The following is an 11,679-nucleotide window of genomic DNA, read 5'->3' as shown; positions in this document are numbered from 1 at the left end:
TGTCAGGCACCTTCAGGTGGAGGTTCTTCTCTGCTCATGTTCCTTAGGGGTGCTGTCAGGAGCCATGTGTCTCTCTTATGAAAAGCTTTTTCATTAAACATTTTAAATGCCATATTCTATAGATCTCCGAAGTGTCTGAAGACCATTTATGTATGTAAGGGATATCTAAATAGTCAAATGTTTGGTTTTTGGCTATTTAGTTTTTCCTTACTCAGATAAAACTGATCCTTCTTGGCACTCTGATGGGTTTGTGGATCAGTTTAATAGCAGAAACCAAGGCTTCAGCTGCCTTCTCAGGCCTCTTTGTGTGTAAAAATCAGGCCTCAAGCCTTACTCTCCAAGAGCTTCCAGTACTATGTCTAGAGACAACTTATCTCACTATTAGACTCAAAAATTCAATACAAAATTTCAATATTCCTGTATCTAAAGGAGCTCACTTTGCGATGACTGCTCCCAAGGCTCAGCCACCTGTGAATCATGGTAAATAGCTGGTTAAAAAGAGATAGAAAGCTCACAGGGGGCCTGAGGATATAAAAACTTATTCTAAGGATCTAAGAAAGTTGTTTTATAGTCTAAAAGATGTTTTAAGGTTAACAAATGCAAGTTATAAAGGTTAAAAGACAAAAAAACTTAAAAGAAAAAAATGATTTAAGATATATTTTTAAAAACTACTTCAGATTCTTCTTCCCCTTGCTATACTACTGCTGTATTAAGACTTCAAGTTCAAAGCTTTAATAGTGAATAGATTTTAATTGTTTCCCAAGCCTCTACTATGACAAAAACGTAAGTCTACTACCTAACATGTCTAAAATTTCTCTCTCCCTCTCCCTCTCCCTCTCCCTCTCCCTCCCTCCCTCCCTCCCTCCCTCCCTCCCCCTCTCTCTCTTCCCCAAGCATCCCCTCTCTCCCTCCCCCCTCTATCCCTCCCTCCCCCTCCCTCCCCCTCTCTCTCTTAATACGAGCATCAAGGGTCCTCAAGAGTATCCTCATGACTGATAAGGGTGACACCTGCATATTCCTGCTACTCTTACATCAATGAGTCTGGCCTGCTGGAGACCTGGACTGAGTTACTCCACTCATTGTCTAAAGAACTCCCCCAGTATAGCCAGGACACATCTCCATTCCATTCTTTCCAACGATCTTACTCTTCACATGGCTAGCCTCATTCTTCCTAGCACCTTGCCACTTCCTCTTCATCCAGGAATAGATTCATAAAATTTTCTAAGTAACAATCAACCAAATGTTCCTATACCATGCGTCCAGACGAGCATGACCCCACCTGCTCCCAACTCTCCAACCCTACACCTTCTGTCTTCAGCAGAAAGTAGCTGGGTCTGAATTGGCACCCTATACTCAAAGAGGTTGGGATGTTAGTCTGGAACCCCTGCTCATTTCCTGCACAAGCTGGGAAACCACGCTTGGAAGCTGCTCTCCTTTCCCAACCCTGCCTGTACACGGAACCCCCCAACCCCCACTTGGAAAAAACTCTAGGCTACCACATCACCACTCCTCATCCCTGAGTTTCCTGCAACACACCCAAGAATGACCACCCAGGGGCTTTTTGACCATGTATGGACATCATCCCAGCTCCTTGCTGGCACGTCATCGCTCCCCGCCTAAGCTCTATACAACCTCCTTGCTTTAGCCTGGATGTGTGACATCACTGACCTCCACCTGTGAGATTGGTGAACCCACCAGAGAGAGGAGTCCTAATAAACTCTCTTTATCTACTTTTAATCTGGCCTAATCTGGCCTATATCTGCTTCAAGAGGGGAAGAAACTGCCAATCACTTTTAAACACCCATAATCAGCTGATAACATCTTGTCTGCTGCTATTCTTTTTGAAAGGCACTTTCTCATTATACCACTCATCTAGTCTTCATACAGGTATCAATTATTACTCAGTTGTATCATAGCCATCTAAATTTTTATAACAACATGATTTTTATTTCATCTTTGGTTTCATAGGTCTCCAAAAGTTATGGTTTGGGTGGACTAGACAAATGGAAGAGATAGAAGATGTGACTTGAACTCAAAGAAAGTGATAATGTCATTAGTGAAAAGAGATTAATTAACATCCATATCTAAAAGTCATTTCAAAGGTCCATTTTCTATGTTTTAACAAGTTCATTTGTTTTACTTTCTAAGATTGCCAGTTTTCTTCTTCTTGCCAGTTTTCAGCAATATGTGCTTCCCAGATTCATGTGAACTTACAACTCACTGGGCAGCATGTTCTCAGTGCTTCACAGAGTTGCTTTGATGGAATATTCTTTGCATGTGTGTGCTACGGGAAATTTTCAAATATTATAACTGTTGACTATTTTAATTAAGTAACTGGTAATTACGTAAAACAGCTGCTGACAGACAAGAGCAGTCCAACACACATTTTAATATATTATAAAATTTATATTTATATATGTGTATATATAAATTTAAGTGTTTAAATTTATATGTTTGTATGTATATGTACAAGGAGAGTTTAGAGTACAGAGAATCGAGGATTCCGTGTGACTAACTAGAGTTTCATTTCAAATTCCTGTACATGATCTCTAAAATGAAAACCTTCAAGGCTCTTTTAATGTACAGTGCATACCTCATGGCTTCCTGGCTCTATTGTCAGTAGTGTGTACTTTGTTCAGTGATTACAGTTATTTCTTCCATGTACAAGCACAGTAACAAATTAAGATTTTTCTGGTTTGAAGGTTTACTTAACACTGTTGTCCCAGTGGCACTGGAATTCAGCATTGATCATGCTTTGCCACTTTCGTTTTATAGCACACTCCTCTCCCTCCCCTGAACTTTTCGTTAGGTCACAGATAAGACAAACTGTAGAAGCATTACAAGACAAGTGTTGGCTTGTAGTATTGTCTTTAAATCTCTCACAGGGTTTGAAACTGGAGAATTTGTTTTCAGTGGGGAATTTGGTTAAACCAGAATGATAGCTGTCTAAAAATTCTTTTTGGTTTTTGATGTAAGCCAAATAATACATTCAATCTTCAACTGCTTAAGTTATGAGGTCAAAGTGGACATAATAAAATTGGCTTTGTCAGTCCCTTATATCTAGTCATCTATCAGTTTCTTTTACTTTTTGAGATTACAAAGTATTTTATTTCTTTAATCCATTTGTTTTCCCAAACCCTCATATATATCCTTCCTTGCTCTATTTCAAATTCATGACCTATTATTTCTTTAAACGTTGTGCTTTCTCTGTCTATCCATCTGTCTGTCTGTCTGTCTGTCTATCGATCTATCTATTTATCTATCTTCCTAAATACATAACTACAACTTGCTCAGTCTGTATAATCTTACTTGTATATATGTTTTCAGGGCTGACCGTTTGGATAAACAATTTGTATGATCCTCTCTGGGGGGGTCTATTTCTCCCGCTTTCAGCAGTTCTTAGTTGCTTGTAATCCTTTGTCTAGGGTTGAGGCCTTGGAGACTTTCCCCATACTCTTTAAGAAGTGTTCTTTCAGTGTCCTTTCCTAAGTCTATTTCAACTGACAATTCATGATGCATATATACAGGTCACTAGCAGTTTACAGTAGAGACTCTGGAGCCCAAAGAAGAATTCTCCAAAACAATGTTTTTGGGGAAGGCAGGAGTCACATCTGGTGCTCTGATTGAGGTGTCTAGGGATTCAGCTTTTAGCTACTGCATTGCACTTCCTACAGCATAACTGCATGTAAAGATACTGAGAGGAAGCACAAAAAGTTCATTGTCTTCTGCATGAACTTCACCAAGGTGCTTCCTGGCCAAGCTCTGAAACTACAGCATATGCTCCTTGTTCAAGGGAAAGTGTAAATACTTTGACATATTATAAAGTTATCTAAGAGTCAAAATAACAACACTTCATACCCATTGGCCGTGAGACTTGTTTTATAAAAGAACTTTCCATTTTTGTTCAAGAAGTGTACACGCTGAGGTGAACTTTCTAATTCCCCTTTGCAGTAGCTCTCCAGGCTTCCTCTGTATTCTCAAGGCTCTGTTTCTCATTATTTTCCTTTATTAGTATGCAAATATAATGTATACTGATTCTTAATAAGGCAGTACAACTGAGGACTAGAGTGAAGCCTTGTTCACTTGATGCCCTAACATAACAAGGTGAAAACTTAAGACTAGCACAGCACACAGCCTTGATGGAGTTTATGCCTCTCGTGAATTTTGGAAAGAAAATGAAAGAAAATAAGCCACTCGTTTTAACTCTCAAGAGTTTAATATGTTCTTTACTAACACCTTTGAGGCATGACTGATATGGATGTATCTTAGGGAGGAAAAACTCCTTTGTTTAAATTACACCTTTGTTTTCCTTTGTCCTACTGTCTCTCCAGGTTGTAGGTAATCCAAGGATTAAAGTCAGGAGTGAAGCAGAAAAAAGCAATTTCAGAACCCAGGGCATTGCAAAGGAAGCAGGGATACAGTGTTTCTGATTGCACAGTAAAGTCCTGGAGGGGCGCCCTGGCAAACAGCCTTCCGTCATTTCCCTGAGCAGTCTGTCAGGTCTCCACACATTTTACTTAGATTCTGACAAGTATTCCTTCATATGTCGGTTTTTGTTTCTCTAGTACCTAAGAGAGGGGATGGAATTGGACCCCTAACAGTGGGCAGAAAACCAATGCCATGAGGCTACAAAGGGACAGAGCCTTAGACTGGCTCCTGCTCCTGCACCCACACCTTCTCTTGCTTGAGGAAGTATTTAAAATATTTGCATTCCCTTAGGTAGACCCCCCCCCACACAATCCATCCTGTTCTCCTCTTCTCTCTTACAGCATTTGTAAGCATTATATTAGTTCTAGCTACAAGTGGATTCCAGCCTCTGTCAATTCTGTTCTTGTCCATTTTAAATCCTTATCTACTTCAAACTGATGCAAGCCTATTAGATTTGATCAGGGGGCTAAGAATTTGTACTCATGAGTACTTACAGTTCTGCCTCTCTTATGTAGCAAATATATAGAAGGAAAAAAATCTGACCTTTTGCAATCTCAGCCCCAGGACTTGGGTTCCCAGCAAACAAGGCAACTTACAGCCTGGATCGGAAACTCCCAGACTTGCTGAGCGGAGAAGAGGGGGTTTTCCAATGATCTGTCCTTTAGGGTTTAAAAGCGCATCCCGGGAGCGACTCTTTCATTCTCTATGAAGTTCTGAGCTGAGAGCCCAGGGACTCCCTGAACCCAGCCAGGCAGCCTGTGAGTAACTTTGCACAGCCAGGAAGTGGGGAAGTGCTGCTTTGAAGAGTTACTGCTTAGGGACAGTGTGTGGCTGATAGCCATTGACTACTGAGTCTTGGCTGCAGGGGGCCACCGCGTTGCGGCTCGGCACTGAAACTCTGGGTCCGGGGATCTGAAAACCCGACTCTAGAACTGCTCCTCCCCGCCCGCCCAGGGTTGTACGCCCAGGTGCCAATGGCTCTGGGCCACCAAGTTCAGCGCGGGTAGTGGCTGACCATGGGAGAGGCCGTGCTCTCAGCCGGTCCAAAGTGCAAGGCCGGGCTATTCCCGGACGTGCAGAGGCTCGGGGGCGGGTGGCACGTCCCGGAGTGTCCCAGAGTCCCCGGCGCGCTAGGCGCACCTACTCGTGCGCACCAGAGAGCAGCGCTTACCATGGAACATGGTCTGCGGGAGGTGGCTGTAGTCATGATGACTGGGACTGCGGCAGGAGCGGGCTCTCACCACCCATAATCACGCCCAGGACCCCGGTCATCCGCCGAGTGGCCGCAAGCCGGTGCTGGGCAGGGCAGTCCAGGCAGCTGACTCCTCTTACTCACGCCACGCCTGGTCCATCCATCCCAGGAGGGTCGCGTGCATCACCGGCCACCCGGGCGCTCTGGCTTTGCCATAACTTCCGTAAGATCTGCCGGCAGAGTAAGCAGGGTACTTTCAGTTTCTACTTTGAGCTGGGTCTTCAGGTTCAGTGTTTGGGTTTATACCCTCAGCGTCTTCCCCATGCACCTGGACCAGGATCAGTGGTTGCTGCAAATTTCGAAAGTACCTCAGGAGAAGCCAGCTGGCCTTCTGGATCAGAAAGATTCGGCTAATAGGCTTTCCAAATGACTTCTAACCGCTTTGGCAACTCTGGGAGACTAGAAGCTAAAACCACCGGTTACTAATATGTGCACAGAAGCCACAAATGTGCAGCAGAGAAAACTCCTTATTGCAAGTTCCACTGAGGAGGCGTCACTGCTTCTGCTGCGATGTGGCTGACGTTGCCAAGTCATCTTTAAAAAAAAAAAAGGAAGTGAAGGATGATTAAGAGGGTCACGCCCTCTCCTCCTCTAGGCTCGCTAGTTTTTCCCTCTGTCTTCTGTGCAACGCACCTGCTCAAGTGGGACTTAAAGAACAAATAATTCTTGTGAGTCCACTCAGTCTAGTATATAAATGGTAGCTTCAGAAAAGCAAAACTCGTTATTAGTTGGGGTGACATAGAAGTTATGCATAGTAACTAACTTCCACAGGTATCTCCTGACATGGCTAAAAAACTAACCATCGTGATTGTTTCATTAAAGTTTTTTGTTTTGTTTTTGTAATAGGCCAGAATTATCTAGTATTTGCTCTATGCCAGCACTGTTGGTCAGGAATTTACATGTATTTTGGCATCTGGAGTTTTCTGTGAGGCATTCCGTTTTCTTATCTGCAGTTGAAAGATACACACGGGAACAGAGGCTTCCTTAAGTAATAGAGCTAAGTTCACATGACTGAATTTGGATAAAATCCACCTGCAGTCTGGCTTCAAAGAGTCTGCTTGGAATCTCTTGTGTAAGAGAACTCTATGAATAATGGAGTATGGTAGTAGACTAGGAAGAGGATCTGTGGTTGTAGGCATGCCCGTAACCCTCTGGAGAACCTCAGGAAGGCGTCTGGAGTCTGTGGTTCCTATACTGACATCTGTACGGGAGCTTCAGATTCTGTCGTGGTGTCACAGTGAAAAGAGGCAGAGAGAAAGGAGTGAGACAGGGACTGTCTGTGCATGACAGTGTAGATTAGGAGTTCTAACCCGACACTGGCCTGTGGACTCTGCAGGGACTCTTAATATAATTCAATGTAAAACCTGTGGTTTTAGTGCACTTCCAAAATAAATCCTACCTGGTGACTGCAGGGCTGTTTAAGGACCTCTGTTGTCTCTCTTGCCTACAACAACCTTTCATTCTTCTCAAAGCATCAGGAGATTTGATGATGCTTGTCATCCTCACTGCAGCCACTGGCCTGTCCTCCCTGTTCTCCAGACAGCTCCCTTCCACGGAGAAGAGGTTCTCTAGAATAGAATTAGACTCCAGCATTGCAGTATGGCAGGATGGAAGAGCTATGAGGGTGAGAAATTGCTTCAAGGATGAACACGGAAGAATGTTCACAAAAGGAGGGAAATAGAAGAAAGAGAAAGAAAACAGGGAAGAGATGGGAAATGAAATCAGGAAACTGGGCCTAGAGGGGAAAAGCACATGCTTCCAAAAATGTCACTGAAACTCAGATGTGAAGATAAGAAGTAGACGGAGATGAGGCTGCAGGGACAGTTAAATATTAATTCTATGAACATGCCAACAGTTATGATACCTAGATTAAACTCCCTGGCCATGGAGTACAAGTAGGGGCACAACTCTCATGTTCTGCACTTTCCCCGATCTGTTGTTGGGCTTTCAGAGTAGAGTCAAAGAACATCCATCAACAGTGTGCAAAAGGGAGACTCTGCCTTCCTTCCTGGTGCAGTAACCAGAAAGGCAGACAGGACAAGACTTGTGCATAGGCAAAATTTGTGCAAAATGAGGGGAAAGTATCTAAAGTTCTAGGAAAGGAGAAGTGACTTTTTTTTTTTAAACAGGACTCTATCCTTAAGTGTTAAGAATGTCTTCTGAAAAGAAGATTTAGAAAACATTTGGAATTTAAAAGGTTAGGTGAAAATGGACACCTTTGAATTACATTCTATTATGAGAGAATTCTAAGAAAATTAGTGTCATTTTGAAAAGAATCAACCAAGTTCTTTAAATCAGCTATTGGTTGTTAAATAAAAATCAAACATACAAATAGACAAGGGTAGATGTTTCACGAGTTTTTAGAATGTTGATAATTAAATAAATGAAGTAATATGCCAGGACTGGCTGTGGAGACCTGTAACCCTAGCGACTCATTCAGAGGCAGGAGAATTGAAAGTCCAATTCCTGCTTTGCTGAATAAGTGATACCATGTCTTTAAAAGTAACAAAGTAAAAGAGGATTGGAGATACAGCGCAAAGCTTGCTTAATTTGCAGAATCCCCTAGATTTCATCCCCAGTATCACAAAAAAGAAGACAGAGGTGGGAGTGGAGGAGGAGTGTTAGCAACAGGAGAAGGAGGAGGAGGAGAAGGAAGAGGAGGAGGAAGGGGGGGAAGAGGAGGAGGAAGAAGAAGAGGGAAGCAGAGGGGGAGGAAGAGAAGGATGGAGATGAGGGGGAGGGGGAGAAGAGGGAAGAGGAGGAGGAGGAGAGAAGAATGAAGAAATAAGACAATTACAAAATTGATTAACACCGTGTAATAGGAAATGCTGAAATACATTATAGGATGCTGACTTATGACATAAAATTATTAATGATAGGCAATGTCTTTTCAAATTTCCACACTTTACCACTATTAGTCAATATAGTTAATTATTTATTTATCTGTTGCCCAGGCCTGCTTTGACTAGAACTCCCTATTAAAGCCTCTTGACAACTGAGGCGCTATGCATATACCAACATTCATGATGAAAATTTATTTTCTTGACTAATTATTTATATTTATTTTACCTGATTAAATATGATAATTATCTGTCTGTCCAACTATTTGTCTGTCTATAGACTCTGAGATCTAGATTCTATTGTGCTGTGTGCATGGATATTTTCTGAAGTTCCTATGATTTATTCTTCTAGAGAAAAATATCAAAATAGGAAATAACACACACACACACACACACACACACACACACTACAGATATTTGAGGTGCAGAGTTTGTTTTGAGGGATCCATTCTTGGTCTACTGTTATGACCATGAACATTTTAAGCTATATTTGGACAAAGGGACTGTTCACTTTGCCTTGAGATTCAGAAATTCAGTTGCTAAATTGACTATGCATGCTCACTATGGCTGGCAATCCATGCTTTTAAGGTGATTTTATATTGAAAGAGAAATGTGTGTGTCATTTCAAAATTCAATGTGTTGACAAGGAAAGAATGAGGCACTATTTTAACCAGAGAGTAAAGGGAGTGTAAGCCCATTTTATTGTGAATGTACAAGAATCAATTCACTCTTCCAGTAAGAAAATAATTTCCTGGTCTATAATTCTAAATCAGATACGAACTTCAAGTATTTTCACAGAATGAATTTTGAACATAACAAATTGGCAACTGAGCATTTATTTATGTGTTGCTTTTCTTGCTGCATTTCTGAATAAACTATGATACCACATATGAATTGCTACTCTCCAGATTGGAATTTATCATTTTGCCCACAAACAGGACATATTTGTTCTTCATGCCACGATTCAGCCAATTTTTTTAGGTTTTGCTAAAAACACAAAAGAAACTTAGAACTGTGTTTTCTAAACCTCAGTAAAAATGTTCCATGAAACTATTTTTTTTGTGGAAGACATGTGGAAGTTCAAGAATAAAACCTATTTAGCCCTGTGGAATAAAGTCCAGGGCAGGCGCTACTGTCTGCTTTGGCCACAATGAGACTCAGAAAGAAATGGTTTGTTTTGATGATTCAGTTAGAAATTAGCAGCTCAGCTGTTGAGACGTAAATGTAACATATCTTAGATGATTAGAGCCATCGAAAAAAAATAACGTTATGAAAAATAAGGAAGCTTAAATGCTAAAGAACGAAGATGTAATGCCTGTGGAGAGAGACTGTGAGACACAAACCTTACAGACTAGACAGAAACAAAGTCTATACCCACCAACAAAACCAGTAGAGTGACCACCAAGTAGGAGAGTTAGCACTCTAGGGAGACAGGAGGACACATTTTAAACTAGTCAGTAACCATTCAAAATCCACAAATTCTGAAAAGGAAGATGACTGAACTGCATTCTCTCTTGGATTGCTTAGTCCTGAGGACAACCATACAAACAGACTAGTGTAGGTATCTGTGGAACACATAACTTAGGAAATAAAGTTAGGACACATTTTCAGAGATGTTTGCTAACGCCGATAGGAGTGTCCCCAAGTTTCACAAGCATATCAGGCACAATGGAAGCTTTCAGTTTTAAGAAGGATTTAAGCATATTTACAAATTTAATGACAAAATTCAGTTCTGAAATAGCAGGAAGAATGGACTCAAGAAGCTAAAATGACCTGCTATTTTTATTATTTTCTTTTCAGGTCAATTTCAGCCTTTTATAATTCTCAACAATCAGAATCTGTTAGGTATCAATAATATTTTGGCTCTGAATTATTTCCTGCACACTCACTTATATACTGCTGGCATAAACATTGCTTGGTCCAGTATTGCTCTGTTACCTTTTAGAAAAAACAACTGTAGGGTAGGAAGTTTGTTTTACGTGGTCCTTTTGTGTGCTAATGAATGTATGTCTGGCACTCAGGACTTTTAAAATATATAATACAGTTGGAAAGGGACTATGCTTTAAATCTCTGCTTTTATAGACGACTAGTGAGAGAAATTGTTCCTACAACAAATTTTTCATGAAAAGAATTTGAAGAAAATGGAAAACATTTTGCTTAAATTTCTTGGTAGCTTCCCTCTGTGTTATCCAATTACTATTTGAAGACACCCAGTTATTGTTTTTGCACTGTTAGACAACAGTGACTGTTCCAGTCAGTCTAGAATTTTATGTATTAAAAAAATTGCCTTCTGAGTCACAGACTATACCCAGTTCTGTCCTGTGGGAAAACAGAGACATCAGTCTGAACAAGTCTTGCCTTGGATTGATCATAGAGAATCAGAACTCCTCGTAAAGCTATGCCAAGAAGCTATTCAAGAATGTTACAGTCCCAACTACCGCCTGGCAGTTAAATGCCTAAGCTTCTGGTAACATGGTCAGTTCTTACATCTAGCAGAAATATGAATATTTCCTAATATAGAAGACTCCTTATTTTAAATAATTTCATTGTCCCACTAGAGGGTTACTATGTTTTTTTTTTCTTCCAGTAAGCCAGGTTTATTCCAGCATATTATTGCTTTCGATTCTTGGGATAGTTATGAACTTGTATATAGTATGTGGAATGATTATGTATACTACAATAATGACATTAATAAAATAGTCTAGAGTTATATTGTACATCCTGAGTTCCTATTGTATATAGTATGTGGAATGATTATGTATACTACAATAATGACATTAATAAAGTAGTCTAGAGTTATATTGTACATCCTGAGTTCCTGATCCAACAATTATACCATGATATGTGTCAGTTACCAGGCATCCTGACTGCCACGAAAGTAATAAAACACAAGTGTGTGTGCACACGAACACTCACACACACAATGGAATCTCAAGAGACAGAAATACTAAGTGATTGAGTTTTTTCTGACAGATAATGATTTTGGTAGACAAGAATGGGGTGTGACATCCTATGACAAGCAGTTGTTTACTTTGATTTTTTTTGTGTCTTTGACCAATTAGCAGTTCTCTTGATAGTTAGAAGTTTTCTAAGCATGTCTTTCTTTTTCTGTGATCTCTTACTCCCTCCTCTCTCTCCCTTCCCTTCTCCCCTCTCCCC

At 40.8% G+C, this 11,679-nt stretch overlaps 1 protein-coding gene across 2 annotated transcripts in view; it reads right to left on the bottom strand.

Moving 5' to 3' along the window:
* The window catches only part of Il7 (interleukin 7), a 43,427-nt gene extending 37,256 nt beyond the window's left edge, over nucleotides 1-6,171 (bottom strand). Inside the window, exons 1-2 of one of the 2 annotated variants that reach the window (XM_028767704.1) lie at nucleotides 5,989-6,171; nucleotides 5,600-5,850 (exon numbers count right to left, since the gene is read on the bottom strand). In XM_028767704.1, the coding sequence (XP_028623537.1) occupies nucleotides 5,600-5,609 (10 nt within the window). In that variant the 5' untranslated portion in view covers nucleotides 5,610-5,850; nucleotides 5,989-6,171. Of the gene's footprint in view, nucleotides 1-5,599 lie in introns of both variants that reach the window. The other variant, XM_028767703.1, reaches the window with a different exon arrangement.
* Nucleotides 6,172-11,679: the final 5,508 nt, after the last annotated feature.

This window comes from Grammomys surdaster, unplaced genomic scaffold (assembly GCF_004785775.1).
Source record: "Grammomys surdaster isolate TR1022 unplaced genomic scaffold, NIH_TR_1.0 63, whole genome shotgun sequence".
Taxonomy (NCBI): domain Eukaryota; kingdom Metazoa; phylum Chordata; class Mammalia; order Rodentia; family Muridae; genus Grammomys; species Grammomys surdaster.
Note: the sequence above shows the minus strand (reverse complement) of the source record. Positions and strands in the feature narration are given on the sequence as shown.